General features: G+C 44.1%; 1 protein-coding gene across 3 annotated transcripts in view; it reads left to right on the top strand.

The window, feature by feature from the left end:
* The window catches only part of Rin2 (Ras and Rab interactor 2), a 163,779-nt gene that overhangs the window by 107,945 nt on the left and 37,902 nt on the right, over positions 1–17,932 (top strand). For all 3 annotated transcript variants that reach the window (XM_051183241.1, XM_051183240.1, XM_051183242.1), the window contains one exon: positions 16,110–16,302. In XM_051183241.1, the coding sequence (XP_051039198.1) occupies positions 16,110–16,302 (193 nt within the window). The remainder of the gene's footprint in view (positions 1–16,109; positions 16,303–17,932) is intronic.

Here is a 17,932-nt window from a genome sequence, read left to right as displayed (position 1 = left end):
GGTACAAGCCACCATGTCCTGGTCCTTGTGTTTGCACAGCAAGAACTTTACCCACTGAGCCATCTCTTCATCCATTTCAGAGTGAGTTTGAAGAAGGCTGGGATGTATCTCAGCTGTGTTCCACTCCTCCCAGGGCTTATAATCTGCACACGCCCTTCCGTAGATGTTTAATCATCTTGAAGCGAGATATGATGCACACATGCCATATTGGTGGCGTTGGGAAGTGGAGGCAAGAGGATCATCAACCCTACTGAGACTCTTCTCTCCCCTGCTGCTGCCTCTGGCCTCTCTCTAGTCTTTGTTTTCTTGTTCCCTGAACCCCTTAATCCTGGAATACCCACAGCTTTTGAATGTCTTCTCTTCATTTTTTTCTCTCTTTATCCTCTTGACCTTATTTAAGATGTTTGGAAATGTCTGTACTCAATGTCCACATCAGGGAATAATAATAATAGAGCAACTTCATAGCATTCCCATACGGCCAATGGCCATAAAGGACTTAGCACAGTGGCTGACCTGGGCAGGTGCAATGTATGGTATTTACAAAGGAAGTCTTTAGAGTCTGAAGTTAATCGCATGTGGCCTTGTAGCTTTGATGCCATCTACATGTTGGTGATTTCCAACTTAGGTCCCTTGGCTGATCTTCTTTACTAGGTCAGAAGTTTGCATCAAATTTATAAAGACCATGGTTGAGCCACTCCGTTGTATATTTTTCTTACCCCACTCCCACGAACCTTCCTGCCATTCTTGCAGCCTCTCTCTCATAACGCTCTCCCATCCATCTTCGAATCCTACCTAGCAGGTTCACCTGTTGAAGTAGATTCATGAAGGGCCCGCTTCTCAACAGCACCATTGCCCTGGCCCTTGTCTGGTATCCTGGCCACCACTCTGTCCATTTTTCTGGACTGTCTTGTCATTATAATCCTAACTCCTATCATTGCCGTGTTCAAACTCTTCAGCAGGTTTTCATCAGAAACCAAAATCCTCACCACAGCCTTCGAGGCCCATATGGGGTCGAGCTGCCTTCCCTGGCCCCTCTTATACCCGTGTATCTTCTCTCTCACTCAGTGCGAGACCCACTGACTTCATCACCAGGGGGTTCCTAACCTGCCCTTGTCCCTGCTGTCCCTTTGCCTGGAATGTACTTCTCCCAAGGCACTGTTGCCCTTGAACCCTTTCCTTCTGCCACCTTCCTTGGCTTCCTTTATTTTTCTTCAAATAACTTGTAACAGTGGACATAAGCAGCCTTCCAAATTGATGGGTTCTGCAACTATGGAGTCACACAACCGCAGGTAGAAAATACTGTTTACAAACTGCATCTATACTGAATACATTTTTCTTGTCATTATTCCCTAAACAATACAAATTAATAACTATTTATATTGTGTTAGGTATTAGGAATAGTCCAAAGATAATTTTGTTTGTTTGTTTGAGCTATTCATGTTAGGCAGCCTAAATTGATCTCCAAACCCATGATCCTTCTGCCTCAGCCTCTCAAACATTTAGATTATAGGTGTACACCATTATACCTCACTTAAAGGAGGATATGTGTAGGTTATTATCAAATATGATTCCATTTTATGTGAGAGATTTCTGCGTCCACAGATTTGGGAATTGTCAAGGGTCCTTGAACGAGTACTGAGGGATCTGTGTGCCCATTCGCTTCTCTAATCATCTTCCTCCAAACACTAGAAGGACCAGCTTCCATAAGAGCAGGGGTTTTGCTTCTTATACTAGCTGTCAGAGTGAAGAGTGGCGTCTGGCATATAGCATACCATCCGTAATTGTGGGAGAACAGGTGGTTGGCAGCCTGCAACAGCCCCGAGAAGAGTCTAAGTAGTTTGTGAGAGGCCCGTCACAAACATAGGGTGCCCTTGTCCTAGTGTACAAAAAGGGAAGACTGTGCCGAGCATATGGCAGTGAACACCTGTAATCCTAGCCCTGGGGAGGCTGAGGCAGGAGGATTGCATGTGCCAGGCCAGCCTGGGCTATGTAATGAATTCAAAGACAACTTAGATAACTCAAGTGAAAACCTGTCTGGAAGGAAGGAAAGAAGGAAGGAAGGAAGGAAGGAAGGAAGGAAAGAAAGAGGATAAAATTGAAAATGTGTGATCAACCCTAGACTTCCTCCATGGACACAGAAGCGGGCCTGAGTCCCTTCCCTGCTGCCTCCACCCATGCTCCTCCATCAGCCCTGTGGTCTGGGCTGTTGAGATCCTTTGCTTGTAGATTAAATATACTTTCACCCTCTCTGAAAAAGAAGCTGGACAACCAGGAAGAAGATGGCAGGGTTATCCCTGATGGCCAGCCCTCTGTGCATAGTTTTACCTGTTTCTTCCCTCTATCTTTCTAAAGGCCCGGGAGTATGGGAACATTATAGCCTTTTGGGCCATATCCCTCAAGGTAAAAGGTGTCTGTGTTGGGTATATCATCAGAGACTGAAGTGGGCCCACCATCATCTTCCCTGGACCCATCATTTTGAGCTGACAGTCTACATGCATACTTTGTCCTCAGGCAGTGAAGTGTTATTCAAAATACAGCTTCCTAAATATTCTCTGGGCTCAGACTGGGTTTTCAGGACTCCTGAGCATCCTGGCTAGACGCAGTCATTGAGGGACATCACTCCTCCTGCTATCTTTCTGGTGCTCCGTAGCTTGGGTGGAACCCTAGGTGATGCCCGTGGTCCCACAGCTGGTCTCTTCTTACCCTGCCCCAGTGTCAGACAGGAGCTTAAAGCTTCCTTGACTAGGTCTACTAGATTCTGTTAGAATGTAGCAGCTGCCCTCCTTCGCAGTGGCCTGGCCTGGAAGTCTGGGCTTCACAGAGCAATGAAAGGGCAGTGACATCAAAACCACTGCTCTCATCCCTTGGGGGTCCAGAACACAAGAGAGAAAGGTGGCTTCCGTCAAGGGCAGTGGTACTCAGCCTTCCTAATGCTGCAACCCTTTAACACAGTTCCTCATGTTGTGGTGACCCCCAACCCTAAAGTTTTTTTTTCACTGTTACTTCATAACCATAATTTTGTCACTGCTATGAATCATAAAGTAAATATCTGTGTTTTCTGATGAATCTGGGGGCTCACGGCCCACAAACTGAGAATCACAGATCTAGAGGAAAGGGAAATCCATTACACTTTTCTAAGGAGACAGCTGTGCTCTGTGCCCTGCTCCAAGAACTCTGCCCCTCCTGGTACCGCTTTTAAAATAATATACTAATTGTGCTAAACACAATTCAGCCAAAGCGAGTACAGAAGAAGATAGTTAAGGTGAGTTTTCACAGAGATAGCACACAGTCCGCACCCAGATCCTAAAATAGCTTCTCAACCTCCCTGAGGGTTTCCTAGTCACATCCACTTCATGCAGAGCCAGTGTCCTGACTGGCACTGAGCTAGGTAGCTCTGACTGAAGGGTTTATTGTTGTTTGCCTTTGTTTTGATGCTGGGAAATGAGCCCAGTACAGCACATGTGTCCTACCTACCCTAGCCTTGCCCACTTCCCAATTGAAATCAGAACAGCATATGCTTCCAAAAGTCTGATTTCCTTTATTCAACTTTAAAAAATAATATTCTAAAACATTAAATCCATTCTACTATTGATATATATATTCAGCTTGGTTTCAGCTCAGTGTTGGATTTTGTTGTTGTTGTTCTGTATTTTTTGTTTTTTGATACAGGGTCTCATGTAACCCAGGCTGGTCTCCAGTTCACTGTGTAGCTGAACATGACCTTGAACTCTTTTTGGAGGGTGGGGGGATGCCTCATTAAGTGTCCATGGCTGGCCTGGAACTTGCTATGTAGAACAGGCTGGCCTCTAACTCACAGAGATCTGCCTGACTCTGCCTCCCAAGTTGGGCCACTGTGCTTGGCCTCTGCCTCCTGACCGATGGGACTACAGGTGTACTTTAACACACTGCCCATTTGTCTGAAGATATGTTCAGCATTTCCTAAAATAATTTGCTTCGGTCCATTAACAGCATCGCAACTATAAATACCATAGAGATATTTTTATAGTTCTGTCTTTAATTGTACTACATCCAGTAAGTTTCCCATATTTAAAAATCTTATGCCCTCAGCTTTAGTAACCTCAAATTTGGGACTCAAAGCCACCTCAGTTTATTCCTTCCCAACACAAAGATACAAAGAGACTCTGAATTCTCCGTTGCTCTTCTGAAGATTTGAGAGAATGCATTCATGACATCCCTAGAAAGCCAGGTCAAGTCACTGCATTGACAGAGTCATTGAGTGTTTTGATTTCTTACACCATCTGTGTGTTGTGCAGTGTTAGCCAGTAAACAGTTTCCTCTCTTAACATCTGGAAACCTGTTTGAACCATAGGTCACTGTTGCTCCAGATTTGGAGCACGTGCTAGAGTGTCAATGAGAAACTTCAGCCAAGCTCAGTGAGAAACTTCAGCCAAGCTCATCTTTAATAGAAGGGTTAGTTTGGGAGCTGGGAGATACAGCTCTATACTAGAACTGTTGACTGGCACTTGCAACGCTCTAAGTTCCATTACCAACATTGCAAAGAGGAGGGGAAAGGCAAGTGGTTTTCTTCCTTTATTATGACTTCCACTCTGGTTTCTATAGAAATAGGAGAATAGGAACCATGTTCTACAGAGCACTAAGGTTCACTTGTAGTGTCTTAGGCTCTTTGCAAAAAGTGATATTCACAAATTTATAGTTCCTTCTTAGACCTTGTCTATTTGAAAAAGTAAAATGTATGTCTTTCATGTCTTGGGCATTCACATTCTTTTGCAAGGAAATTAGAAAGAGTAGCTTTTCAAACTGAGTCAAGATTGAAAGACAACAGAATATGAACTCTTGGAGGGCCACTGGCTCCGTTCAGTACAACAGGTCTTTCAGAATTGAAAGCTTGGCAATAAGACATTCTATCCTGCCCGTAGTGGGTATAAATATGTCAGTCTGACCCATTTCTCTCCAGCCATTCCCTGAGATCGCCACTTATTTCAATATGGCTTCAAAGAATTCTATGAAGATTGACCAATCTTCTCCCCATACTGTTGGCATCATGATGATTAAGTTCAGCTGAAGGGTAGCATTTACTGAGTGGGTACAATTTGTTTACGGTTCCCCCAGTGAAGACTGAAGGTTTACATGGCATAGGAAGGAGAGAAATGCAAACAAAGGCAGTGAATACAGATGAATCCAGGAGTGTGCCAGATTCCGGATGAGGGGAGTAGGGGAATTCCAGGTTATTGATGGTTTTACGAAGTGTAACACCTGACATCACTTCCTTAAAGAATAAAGCAGGTAAGAACAGCTTGTGATTGATTACAAATGCCCGAAATAACCCTTGAATCCGTCTCAGTTCTTAGTATCTAGGAAAGATTTTTTTTTCAAAGAGCATTTAGCTTTTCTTGATAGCTAACAGTTGGTATGAATATTGTGAAGGAAGCACATATCAGAAAATAAAAATAATTTGATGAATTTGGGAGTAGTGGTGCATAGATTCCTCTCATCATTAGGGATGCTGGGACAGGAGTATGGAGCAAGACCTACCTAAAAACAAAACATAAAACAAACAGCTGGGTGTGGCTCTGCATACTTGTACTCCTATCCCTAAAGGCAGGAAGATCACAAATTCAAGGTTATCCTTGGCTATAGAGTAAGTTGGGGATCAGTCTGGGCTACAGAAGACCCTGTCTCTAAAAAACAAGCCCAACCAAACAAAAAGCAAGCATGAGCTTACCCCCTGAGGTAGAACCAGGGGCTGTTCTCTTTGCTGTTTTAGCCCGTCAGTGAGTAACCCTTCTCTTTTGTTTTACATTACTGAATTTATAAATGATAAGTCATGAATGAATATTTGCCAGCTGAACAAGAGTGGTTTTTTTGTTTGTTTGTTTTGTTCTGATTCTCATTCTGGGGCCTAGAAAGTAGTTCTATTTTTGTTTTGTTTTGTTTTTGGTGTTAGTGGGGTTTGTAATTTTCTTCGTTTGTTTTGTTGCTGCTTGCTTGTTTCCAGTGTCTCATGTTCACGAGCTATTCTTGGATCCATATGTTGCAGTGGTCCTCCTACTCCAGCTTCCCCAGTGTCTGGCATTCCAGACCTGTGTCAGGGCACTCGCTGGCATCCCTGTTTTGCCTGGTGGCACCATTCTGTTTCCTGGCAGTCTAAGTGTAATACTGGTAATACTGTAGGGTTAGATTCACCTTACGTTTTTATTCGTCTGGTGTTAGGGATCAAGCCCAGGGCATCATGCATGCTATAGAGGCAAATGTCTGCCACTAAGCTGTACCCCAGCCTTTTTTTATTTGGTGATTTTGTCTCTTGTTAGCTTGCCTCTGCCATACGATAGCTGTTTAGTTAGAATTCTGCTATGGAATTGGTCCAGCCAGGCAATAGCATCACACAGCCGAAAGCACTTAAGTAGTAGAAACTGTGAATGCAAGGAATGCATGCCTTTCCTTGAAGCTTTGGGCTGGAGGGCAGCAAGGCAGACTGAGCCCTCCTGGCCCCTTCTTCTCCCTGTTCTCAGCTCCAAGGGCAACCAGACAACAGGTTCTTTGTTTCCACTTCTTATTTTTACAAGAACAAATGAAAGCCTCTGCCAGCACTGACTCCATATCTGGCCTTTTCATCTGAGCTGGAGAGGAAGCTCCAGGGTGAAATCACCCCCCGCCACCACCACTGTCCTCCACCTCCAGTCTTCTTGTGTGAAAATGGCCGCCTTGAGTGACAGCCATCAAATTTTGCTCCTGGGCCTCAGGAGATAGAACTTTTAAAAATGAAATGAAAGCCCTGAAAGAAAAAAGGATTTTTTTTTTCTCTCTCTCTCTCAGAAAAATCCTCATTAGAAATCACTTTCAGGAAGTTGTGGCTTCCTCCCGCAAGAAGCAATAGCCCTCAGCCACTCGGAAATCAAATCCATAACCCAAAATATAGTAAGTAGTGTTTCGTTTTCCTTTTAGAGTTTGAAAGGATAAGAGGTCCCTGGGGAAATAAAGCTTGTAGGCTGCTGGGAAACTTCAAAAGTTGGAAATGTGAAACTAGGGCCTGTAATGTACTTACCTAGAGTGTCCAAAGCTCTCGCTTTGACCTCAGTACTACAAAATCAGCAAGATGGCAACCCCAAGTCAGAGTAACTGGAATTGTGTGGATTCTGTTTGGGTTTTGTTTTGTTAAATCATTTTCACCTCTAATAAGGGTTACCTATCCCTTCTACCTCAGCTAAATATGCTGAGATTTTATAAGAACATGGTTCCCAGTCCTCACCCTTCACCCTTCCTGTCTTGGACAATGAGTGGAAGGTTCCTCAGCTCATCCCCTAACTTTTGTGCTGTAAACAGAGAATTCGTGCACTAGGGCCTGACGTCCTCCAGACTGGATCTGAGCCTTCTTCCATCTCCAGACCCTAAGGATACCATGAAAGGTTTGATTTAGCCTTGAGAGTCAGGAACTATTGCTATGCCTGAAGGTATTAAGCAATCATCAAATAACAAGCAGCCACAAAGTGTTTTCAAAATTGAAGGTTTCTGGGAAGTTTTGTTTGCTTGGCATATGTGTGAGGAATTGTTATCTGTGCCAGAAATGTTTCTGTTACGTGCATGCATTTTTTTTTTCCTGTATGGGCTCTTTATTTTTCTTCATAAGGAGCCTACATCTCCCAAAAAAAATTGATCCTAACCCTGGATTCATCTCTCACTAAACATGGTGTCTAATTGGCCACTGCCAGGCATTTTGCTACTGGTTTGAGGATTTGCTATTCCAAGAGCAAAATCATGATATATATGAGGCTCTGCCCTCCATTTGGTCCTTAACTAGTAGGACAGATCAAGCACTAACTTCTTAGAAGCAAGAAGCCTGAGCCCTCCAGTAAGGCATAGTCATATGTGTCAGGGATGGGTAGTTAGATTTCAGGGAAATGAAAACTCAATGAATGAATGCTAAATGCTAAAGACCCTTTGGTATATGTCCCCTAATGTTTCTCCAAGCCATCTGCAGGGCACCTGTCTTAACTGAAGGATGGGTCCATCAATGCTACCTGTTTTCTGGTTTCTCCTGTGAGCTCCTGTTGTTGGAATAATCTCCCAGTACTGAAATAAGCTCTCTATATTTGGCAACCTTGGACAGAGTATTTATCACCAGTGTCCTAATTTGTCCTTGCAAATCTAGACTAAATGTCATCAAGACTAGAAAGGCTATTTTTGAGAGGAATCTGTGAGCAATGAGGAAGGAAGGAGCTGCTATGTTAGTCTGCAAGGGATGAAGCCACTTCCATGCCCAAGGCTCCAAAATGGTGAAAGGTTTGGTAGCTGTGTTAACTTTGGCCACCCATTCCCTGATAAACACACAGACAAGAACCCTTTGTCTCCTGAGGCTAGAACTAAGCAGACAGAGTCTAACTCCTCCTAGCCTGGGTGAGGGAAGGCCAGAGTCTAAGATTGAACATAGGGGCCTCAGAATTAAGCTCAGACCAAATACTCTTCCTCGGGAGCAAGGACTATCTGCATACCACTTCCCACTCAGGCCCCTGGTCATGCCTGTGCTGGACTGGGTCTGAGTAGGGTTCATGTGAGATCAGCATGTGAAGGATAATGCCTTGGCAATGTGCAGTCAGCAGTGAGGAGATCCAAGCCATGGTTTCCTTGTAGCTGAAGAAGCCTAGAGAGGAGAGTTGGATTTGAGCTCAGTTTTGACAGGTTGGACGAGCCTGATAGAGCCTTTACTCAGACCTTCCCAATGTCTCCAAGTGACTAGATTTCCACAGCTCATCAGTAAGTTTATAAATAGAGGCAAAATAAAGACCTTGATCAAGCATAAAGATGTCTTCGCCCATGAAGGTGGACCATGAAGGTGGAGTGTACCAGATTCCAAGGCAGATAGCTGTGTGAGCATCTGTGCTGAATGGACACTGGCTCTAACACATCAGCATGGGGAGAGCAAGGGGCTGTGTGGGTTTTTTTCATTCCATTAAGGACTTGTCATTCGATTTTTTAAAGTTTATCTTGCTCACGTGTGTGTGAGGGAGGATGGGAGTGCATTTCATGGTACATACATGTAGAAGTCAATGTCACAGAGTCTAACCTTCTGTCTCTCTTGCTTTTGCTGCTGTGCTGAGTACTCCAGCTTAGGCCTTTGGCATTTGGGGAACTTTTCTGTTGGGAGAGCTTCCTGTCTCAGCCCCCCCCCCCCATTTCACCATAGGGATGCTGGGATTACTCCTGCACTTTCGAGTTGCAAGGCTTGTGTGGCCAGTGCTTTTACTAGCTGGGCCATCTCCCTGGACTGAAATGTTTGATTTAAAAACAAACAAACAAACTTTTTATCTTTAAAAGAAAAAAATGATACACAAACTACCTTAAATTACAAAAGGTGCACAATTAAAAATAATCCCAATTATTCAGTGCAATAGAGATGTTTTTCACACACAAATAAGGTCTAGGAATCTTTTTGTTTTATTTGTTTATATAAGTTTACTGTGCTTTGTTCTGACAAAGGGAAGACAAAATTAGAATTTAGTTTAAAGATCTTAATTGTCTTTATTTTCATTTGTAGGATGGAACAATGTATCATTCCATAAAACAGAATAAGCCAAGGACAGGAAGTGGTTTTATAGCCAGAAGCCAGAACCAGAAGGATTTCTAGAATTGATTTGGTTGTTTCAAAGTTACTTTCCTTGTGAGGTGGGAAGAGGAAGAGGGAGAGAGAGGGGGAGAGAGAGGGGAGAGAGAGAGAGAGAGAGAGAGAGATCTAAGGGAAGGTCTCCTGGGGCTGCCCAACCCAGCAATTCAGAAGATGGGGCATAAAGAATGGAAGTAGGAGGATTCCAAATTTGAGCCAGCCTGGTCTACATAATGAAACGTCTTAAAAAAGAGGAGAGGGTAGGTCAATGGTGGTACACACCTTTAATCCTAGCACTCTGGAGACAGAGGCAGGTGGATCTCTGTGACTTTGAGGCCAGACAGAGTGAGTTCCAAGACAGCCAGAGCTGTTATACAGAGAGACCCTGTCTCGAAGAAAGAGGAGGGGATGGGAAAGGAGAAAGGGCCTGGGTGTGATGTGGGTACACAACTTTAATCTCAGCACTTGGGAGGCAAGAGGCAGGTGAATTTGAGGTCAGCCTGAAAAATTATGGACTGAATTTACTCTGCTAATTTTTTTCCCACTGAAACAACCTCACATCAGTTTTAATTAACAAGTTAGTTAATATGCTTATTTTGGGCAATGCTGGAAATCAAACACAAGACCATGCCCATCCTCGACTACACCGCTAGAGCTATATACCATAACCTCCAATTTTTATATATTTTTACTTTACTATCTCACATCTTATTGAAAAGTACTATAAAGTTATAAAAATATATTATAAAGTTAAAAAAAACAAACACTTCATATGTGTTGTTTTGGATGATGCATGGTAGAGGGAGCAATGTACTCGAACATTCAAGAAAACATCTGGATATCCTATGACACTAGGACTGGCCATCAGGCACCGCACTGTAGTCTCTTCTGACTTGCAGGTTCTGATCAGAAAGTGAAAGAGCATCTTATCCTTTGGAATCTGCTGCACAGACACAGTTTCTCAGAGATGAACCTAATCCTGCTGATTCTAATAAAACTAAGAAAAAAAATGTCAGCCTGGCTATTCTGCTGTGAGTTCACTTTATGTTCTCACTGGCCCTTCCAGATCCTCCAGCTATTAATGCCTGGTGCCTAGAAATGAAGTAGAAGGACCCCTCATCCCACATTCTAAAGTGCCTTATGTCAGGTATGACCCAGGGGCAACCCGTGCTATGAGCCCTGTTGGAATACTCCGTTGTCTAACTCAGAGCCATGATGCTGGGCTGTTGTTTCCATGACAACAGATGCAGGCTATGAGTTTCCCTGTGAGTGTTTATTCTCCTCCCTCCTTTCTCTCCTTTGTTCTTCCCACTCTCTTGATGACCCTCTCCTCCCCTCAAATATATCCTTTTGCTTTAATATCATATATGTTTGTATGTGTATTATTAATATACATTCTGCATATTTTGACTCTCCCCTGTTCATCCTTGTTCCCTTTTGTGTTTAAGCCCCTTCTTTGTCACCGTGATCCTTTAATCTTGCTTTATATTCTTTTATCTACTATATGTTACACACAGTCACAATCAGGCAAGTGATCCTTAAGACATAATCACCACCTGGCTTTTACAAAGGAGAAAAATGGAGGTCAAAAGGGAGCTGGACAAGGTCTCACATGCCTGGACCAGCTAGAAGAGGGACCTCATGCTTCTACCCTTGAGGCTGGCCCTTGGGACACATCACTGTGATCATGTCATTATTATAAATGCCTGGATTGTATCATGGGATGCCTTACTACATTTCTAAGCCACTCAGCCTTTGCCAGCACTCATTTACATAGAGATATTATCTGTCTTAGAAATTAATGGTTTCTGTTACTCTCAGTGGGTCTGTCTTAGGCAGAGCTCCCTAGAAGCTGAGCCTAATGCACAGATTCATGTGCAGTTAGTTTCTGGAGGGAGGCACTCAGGAGCAAGGCTCTGCCAAATCCCACTCCAAAGTGCCCCACCTTGAGACCAAAAGGTTGCTCCCTTCTCCAGCCACATCTGTATGTCATGGGCAGTGGTTATTTCCCAGGGAGAGGGCAGATATAACTTCCAAGGCCTTTCCGGGAGAATGGGGAGGCTATAAACTGTTGGTAGCCAGTGCCCCTAACAACCAGGGTGTGGGTGGGCTCCTGTCCTGGAAAGGGGGCTCTGGAGGGAGTGAGAGCATCCACCTGACAGTCCATATGTCATCCCTCAGCTCTTTCCTGAAGATTACCCCTGATAAAAGCCACTTGGTCCTGTAATAATACACTATAACCCTCACGTGGCTGGCTGGATCAAGTCAACGCCAAAGACTAATTGCAAGGTCTAGTTTATGGTTTCTTTTTTATGAGGCTCCATGAATCTTACTCACCATCTTCCTGTCTGGGCTCTGGCTGCTTAGGCTGAGGCCAATCATCAGAACAAAGAGCATTTTTAAAAACAACAACTTCAAACCTGAGATTATTTGTGGGATGTGACCTTCTAAGGAGAAGAATACCTTCTTACTTGCTCGGTACACCTGGTGGGGCACCGGCATGTTACACACTGGCAGATTCCAACTTGATAAAATATGGCAAATTGAAGATGGTGGGAAATGTGGTGCTATGGTTTTTCTGTTTTGGTTTGTTTTGAAGTGCTGAGGATCTGCACTAGGGCCTTGAACATACTAGGCAAGCGCTATACTTCCACATCTCTGTGGCTCTGAAATATTTAATTTGAACTTCAGGCATTCCTTTAGTAGTGTGTTACCACTCCAATCCCCTAACAGAACCCAAAGTTCACATTTCCTACTTAGCTCTCGAGTCAAATGGTCCACATCTCTGTGGCTCTGAAATATTTAATTTGAACTTCAGGCATTCCTTTAGTAGTGTGTTACCACTCCAATCCCCTAACAGAACCCAAAGTTCACATTTCCTACTTAGCTCTCGAGTCAAATGGTCCTTACAGTCATGGGATGGACAGGATCAGTGTTCCCCAGAACTTGGGAGAACCACAGCAGCTCTGGTCCACTAGGACCCACAAAATCAGAATCTTGGGAGTCAAAACCAGGAATCTGTGGCTTCACCAGTCCCCAGGGGATTCCTACACAGGCTCACAAATCTGACAAGTTATAGAGGGGCTCCTGTCGGATCCCCTGGGGGAATTAAGTGTTCTCATACCCACATCCCACCTCAAAGTCTCATTGACTTTATCTGGTGTGCAATCTCACCACTGACCTTTTCAAGTTTCTCTGATGGTTTTTGTGGATGGACAGGGTGAGAGGCAGTGGTCTTCAGTTAGCTCACCTGTGTGATAGAAATCTTCTTTTACCTCTGTGAATAGTCACTTCTGAACACCCAGAGGGACTGTGCTGGCTTTTGCAGAAGGGGCAGCTGCTTCTTATTTTGACACGGACTCCTTCCTCTTTCTGGAAACTGACAGCAAAATAGTAAGAAAAATTTCACACATTTGAGCAAAACTAAGCATACACACACACACACGCACGCACACGCACGACCTCTCTTTGATTGTGTATGTACTGGGACAACATCATTGGCTTGCCAGAGCTGGCCTTGCTCTCCTTGGTTCAAGTGACTCTTCTGCCTCAGTTTCTTGTGTAGCTGGTGCTCTAGGTATGCATCTAGAAGATAGATGAAACACGAGGCTGTTTAGATCTGTATAAAACTAAGACACTGGGGGAAGGGATGGGGCGGGTTCCCTGGTTATCCCCATGAACAGTCTGGTGTTTCCTTTTTGCAGTCCTCCGCTCTCCCATCCTTCCCTGTCTTAGGACTGTATCCAGGACACACACTGGGTATGTGTTTGATGACTGAATGTGTACCCCACACTAAGCCTGTGTCTTTGGACACAAGGATCAAGTGTGACATTCCTGCTGGCTACTCCAGGACCATGATGGGGTCCTGTTCCCTCAGAGCCAGGAAAGGTGTCAGTGCTGAGTGTGAGGGAGGAAGAGGGACCCCAGGGACAAGCAACCTTGGACTAGAATTTCACAACTCACCCTCTGAGCAAGGGCAGGCCCTTGATCAAGGTCTGACCTCCTGATCCTTTTGTTGTGTTTTGTTCTGGTTTTGAAATAGAATCTCACCTTTAGCCTTGGCTGGCTTGGAACTCACTATGTAAATCAAGCTGACCTCCAACTCAAAGAGACCCAATTCTCCTGGGCTCCACACCTGGCTACCTTGAAATCTTGATCCTTCTACCTCCATTTCCAAGTGTTAGAATTACATGCAATACACACGTGTACCTAGACCAGCACCCTGGTCTTTGTTAAAACCAACATCATAGCACTGGCAGTGTAGTGTGCGTCAGCAAGGAACCGAGTGCTCACAAAGAGCCCATCAGCTCCATGCATCCTCTGGCCTCGGGGTTTCTGATTTCTCACCTAGAATCAGGTGTTGGCACCAAAGGAGGTCAATGTGGCTAGCTTGTTGATATGATTCACAAGCCATAAAACCTCCCCATTTGAAGGCCATAAGTCATCCAGAGGTTGTCAGTGTATTCGGGTTGTGCAATCCTCCACATTACCGCATACCACATTTCCTACAACTTCCAAAGTTACCTGTTTGGAGTCACTGCTCCTTTCCCTCTGCTTTACTCTGAACCAACCACTAACCTACTTTCTCTTCTTAAGACTTTTCCCACTCAGGACTTGTGTAATAGAGCCGTACATACAATATTGTGACCTTAGCTCAATGCCTCTTTATCCCCCGCCCAAAATGTGATGTCTCATTCAGCATGACATTCTCCTTGTTAATCTGTAATAGCATTCCACATTGTAGCTGAGTAATTCAGTGCACTCCTTTATCAGTAGACACACTGTGTTTTGTTTTGGTTTTGGTTTTGTTGTTGTTGTTGTTATTTGTAGGGTTTGTTGTTGTTGAGGCAGGGTCTCTCTATGTAGCCCTGACTGGCCTTGAATTCACAGATACCTGCCTTTTTTTTTTTCTACTTCCTGACTGCTAAGAGTAAACACTTGTGCCACCACACCCAACTATAAAAAGCTTTTAGGACATACATTTGTTAGCGTTTATGAACAACACAGCACAATTGGATTTTGATATTTTAATTATTCCTAATGTTGGGGATAAAGAATGTTTAGGTTTGTAAGAAGAAATGAAAATCAACCATTTAGAATCAGAACAAATATCCCCAAGTGTCATTGCCTGTAAAGTGCAACAGTATTTGTGTCTGTGACAAGTGCCTTTAAGCATTGAGACCTCAGGCTGAAGTTTAAAAGTCTGTCCTCCAAGTAACAAATACTTTATGCTTTCCAAAGACAAATAAACCCAAGCCAAATAATAGTCTTTTTTTAATTTAATTTATTATTTTACATGTCAATCCCAGTTCCCCCTCCCTCCCTTTTACCCTCTCTGCCCTCTCACATGCACCCTAACCACCCTCCCGTCCCACCCACCCCCACCCCAATTCCATATGGAAGGCAATGGCATCCAGTTGGGGTCATGTAGATCTGTCAGGTCATTTGAAGTAGGGACTAGGGCTTCTCTCCTGTCTCTAGGTTAAGGCAGTATCCCTCCATGGGGGATGTGTTCGCAAGGTCCTTTTGTGCACCAGGGATACATCCTGGTTCCACTGTCTGAGTGCTCAGTCCTTCTGGCTGAGACCCATATTCAGAGGGGCCTGAGTCAGCCCCATGCTGGCTTCCCAGTCTGGGGGCCCATTAGCTCCTCCTTGTTCAGGTAAGCTGTCTCTGTGTGTTTCTGCAGCCTGGTCTTGTCCTCTCCATCTGTATATGGGTTCTAGTTCGACTCAGTGTTTATGTATGGGTGTTTGCTCCTGTTTCCAACAGGTATTAGATGAGGGCTCCATGGATAAGTTAGTTGTTGATCTCACTCTCCGGGAAGGGCATTTATGGTAGCCTTTCCACGGAAGCTCAAATTGTTAGTTGGCGACAGTCTTGTAGTTCTCTAGACTACTTTGGGTTCAATTTTCTCTTCAAACCAATATTGACTCCCTCTTTTATGTTCTCTCTCTCTCTCTCTCTCTCTCTCTCTCTCTCTCTCCCTGCTTTCTCTGTCTCTGTCTCTCTCTCTCTCTCTCTCGCTTGCCTTCTATTCCTACCTGGACTCAATCTTCCTAGTCGCACATGTTTTCCTCTCCTCCCCCTTATTTTCTCCTACTTCTCTCTCCATTTGCTGCCCCCCCCCTTCCCCTGTGCTCTGGGGGACTTGTCCCTTCCCAGTTCTGTGAGGGACTTTATCTGAATCTCTTAGAATACAACCTGTATCCTAGTTCCTCTGGTGGTATGAATTATAGGCTGGTGATCCTTTGCTCTATGTCTAAAATCCATATATGAGTGAGTACATACTATAGTCTTTATGGTATTTTAGAAAATTTTAAAAATATGGGTAGAAGTAGAAGGCTGGGCCATTGAATACAAAGTACTTCCTTTTATACTAGTGATACAGAGTGAAATAAAACATGTCAGTCCTCAAGATTGTTGGATGGAAGGATGATGACCCTAGGATACACATCCTATGACAGGTCTGCCCACTAAGTACCTGGGGATGGTATCAGTCATTTGAGTCCTGTCCTTTTCTTTCTTCTAGCATGGTGAGACACAAGGATGATGGCTATTCTGAAGACAAGGATGGAAAAGCATGTCCCCGAGACTCTGGCTATGACAGCCTCTCTAACAGGCTCAGCATTCTGGACCGACTTCTCCACACCCACCCCATATGGTTGCAGCTGAGTCTGAGTGAAGAGGAGGCTGCAGAGGTTCTGCAGAACCAACCTCCAGGGGTAAGACACAAGACTCAGGAGAGGTTGAGGCAGGCATGAGAAACACTTAAGTGATAGTTCCAGAAAGTTCTTCCTGGCTTCTAGGTAGTGTGGCTTCCAGTGTAGACCTCAAATACAATGCAGGGTAATTCTGGGGTCCACAGGGTAGCTTCTTGGAGCAGACCTTTTCCAGGCCTATCTTCTTCCCATTTTCATTTGCTCCTCTAGGGGACTGTATGGCTCAGCAGGGTGCCAGGTCATCAAAGGAAGGAAGAGCCCTGGCCGGAGGCCCTGACCTTCTGAGCCTGGTTCTGGATCCCTGCTAGCCCTCATGTTCTCCCTTCATTCTGAGTCTAGGGACCCTGTAGGGCCCAACCATTCATCTGGGGAACACAATCTTAAAAGTTCTCTGGCCGCACACTTGTCTTCTCAGGCTACCAGTAGTTTCTTTGTCTTTCTCAGTAGCTTTCCTTGTGAATCAAAATCTGATGCTATTTCAGCAGGTACTGCCTAGCCAGGACCATTGGTTCATCTTATGTAGCCCACTTACTCTACAGCCAGGCACTGCAGCCCATAGCACTTGGATGGTTGAGATAGAAGGATCAGGGGCCAAGACCAGCCTTGGGCAATGTGGAAAGACTCTGTTTTAAAAAAGAAAGATGGAGCTGGAGAATGGCTCAGTGGATAAAGCACTGGTCATACAAAGTATGAGGACTAGAGCTTGGATCCCCCAACCCAGTCTGTGAGCTCTAGGTGCAGTTGAGAGACCCCAATAAATAAACTATAGAATAACTGACAAAGAAACCTGATGTCAGCTTTGGATTTAAATACCAATGCTCTATAGAAGTTCCTCAAAAGCAAAACAGACCAAAAATATATATATATATATATATATATATATATATATATATATATATATATATTATCCAATAACTGGCACATCTTTTGTTATAGTGGGGTTTCAAACCCATATAGCTATTTAGGTTCTCACCCAGTATGGTGAATGAAATTAGCAACTTTTATTGAGTCTCACTAACTATACTTTCTGTACTTAGGACTCACAGGTAGCTGCCATGGTGGATGGCCCAGGATAGAGCCTCTTTCCATCACTGTAGAATGTTCTAGTGGATAGCACTTTGTGCTATTTCCAACGCATGACAAACACAGTAAATAACAGATAAAATGAGGTTTAAAACATAATGCTAGATGCAAAGTAACTAAGCCATATATGGTTAGCAAGGGAAAATTTCTATTAATAGCTAACGAAGGAATCCCATAGCAGCTATGGGGTCTTGCAGCAACCAGGGGCTGCCTGAGTCACTGTCTGTCCATACAAGTGACTCTGAATGGTCTTTATTCTTCTTTCCTTCCTGAAAGCAGAAACAGACAGGATTAAGAATTCCATTAGAACATGCAGTGGTGGCGCATGCCTTTAATCTCAGCACTCGGGAGGCAGAGACAAGTGGATCTTCAAAGAGAGTTCCAGGATAGTCTCCAAACCTGCAGAGAAACCCTGTCTCGAAAAACAAAATCAAAACAAAACAAAAAAGACATAAAGGACATGCTTGGGGCTATGCAACACAATAGTTGCATCTTTGGAGAAAATTCCTTGGTCAGCATACTGGGCTATTGCCTCTAGCGTTGGTCTGTA

Source organism: Phodopus roborovskii, unplaced genomic scaffold, assembly GCF_943737965.1.
Source record: "Phodopus roborovskii unplaced genomic scaffold, PHOROB, whole genome shotgun sequence".
NCBI lineage: Eukaryota > Metazoa > Chordata > Mammalia > Rodentia > Cricetidae > Phodopus > Phodopus roborovskii.
Note: the sequence above shows the minus strand (reverse complement) of the source record. Positions and strands in the feature narration are given on the sequence as shown.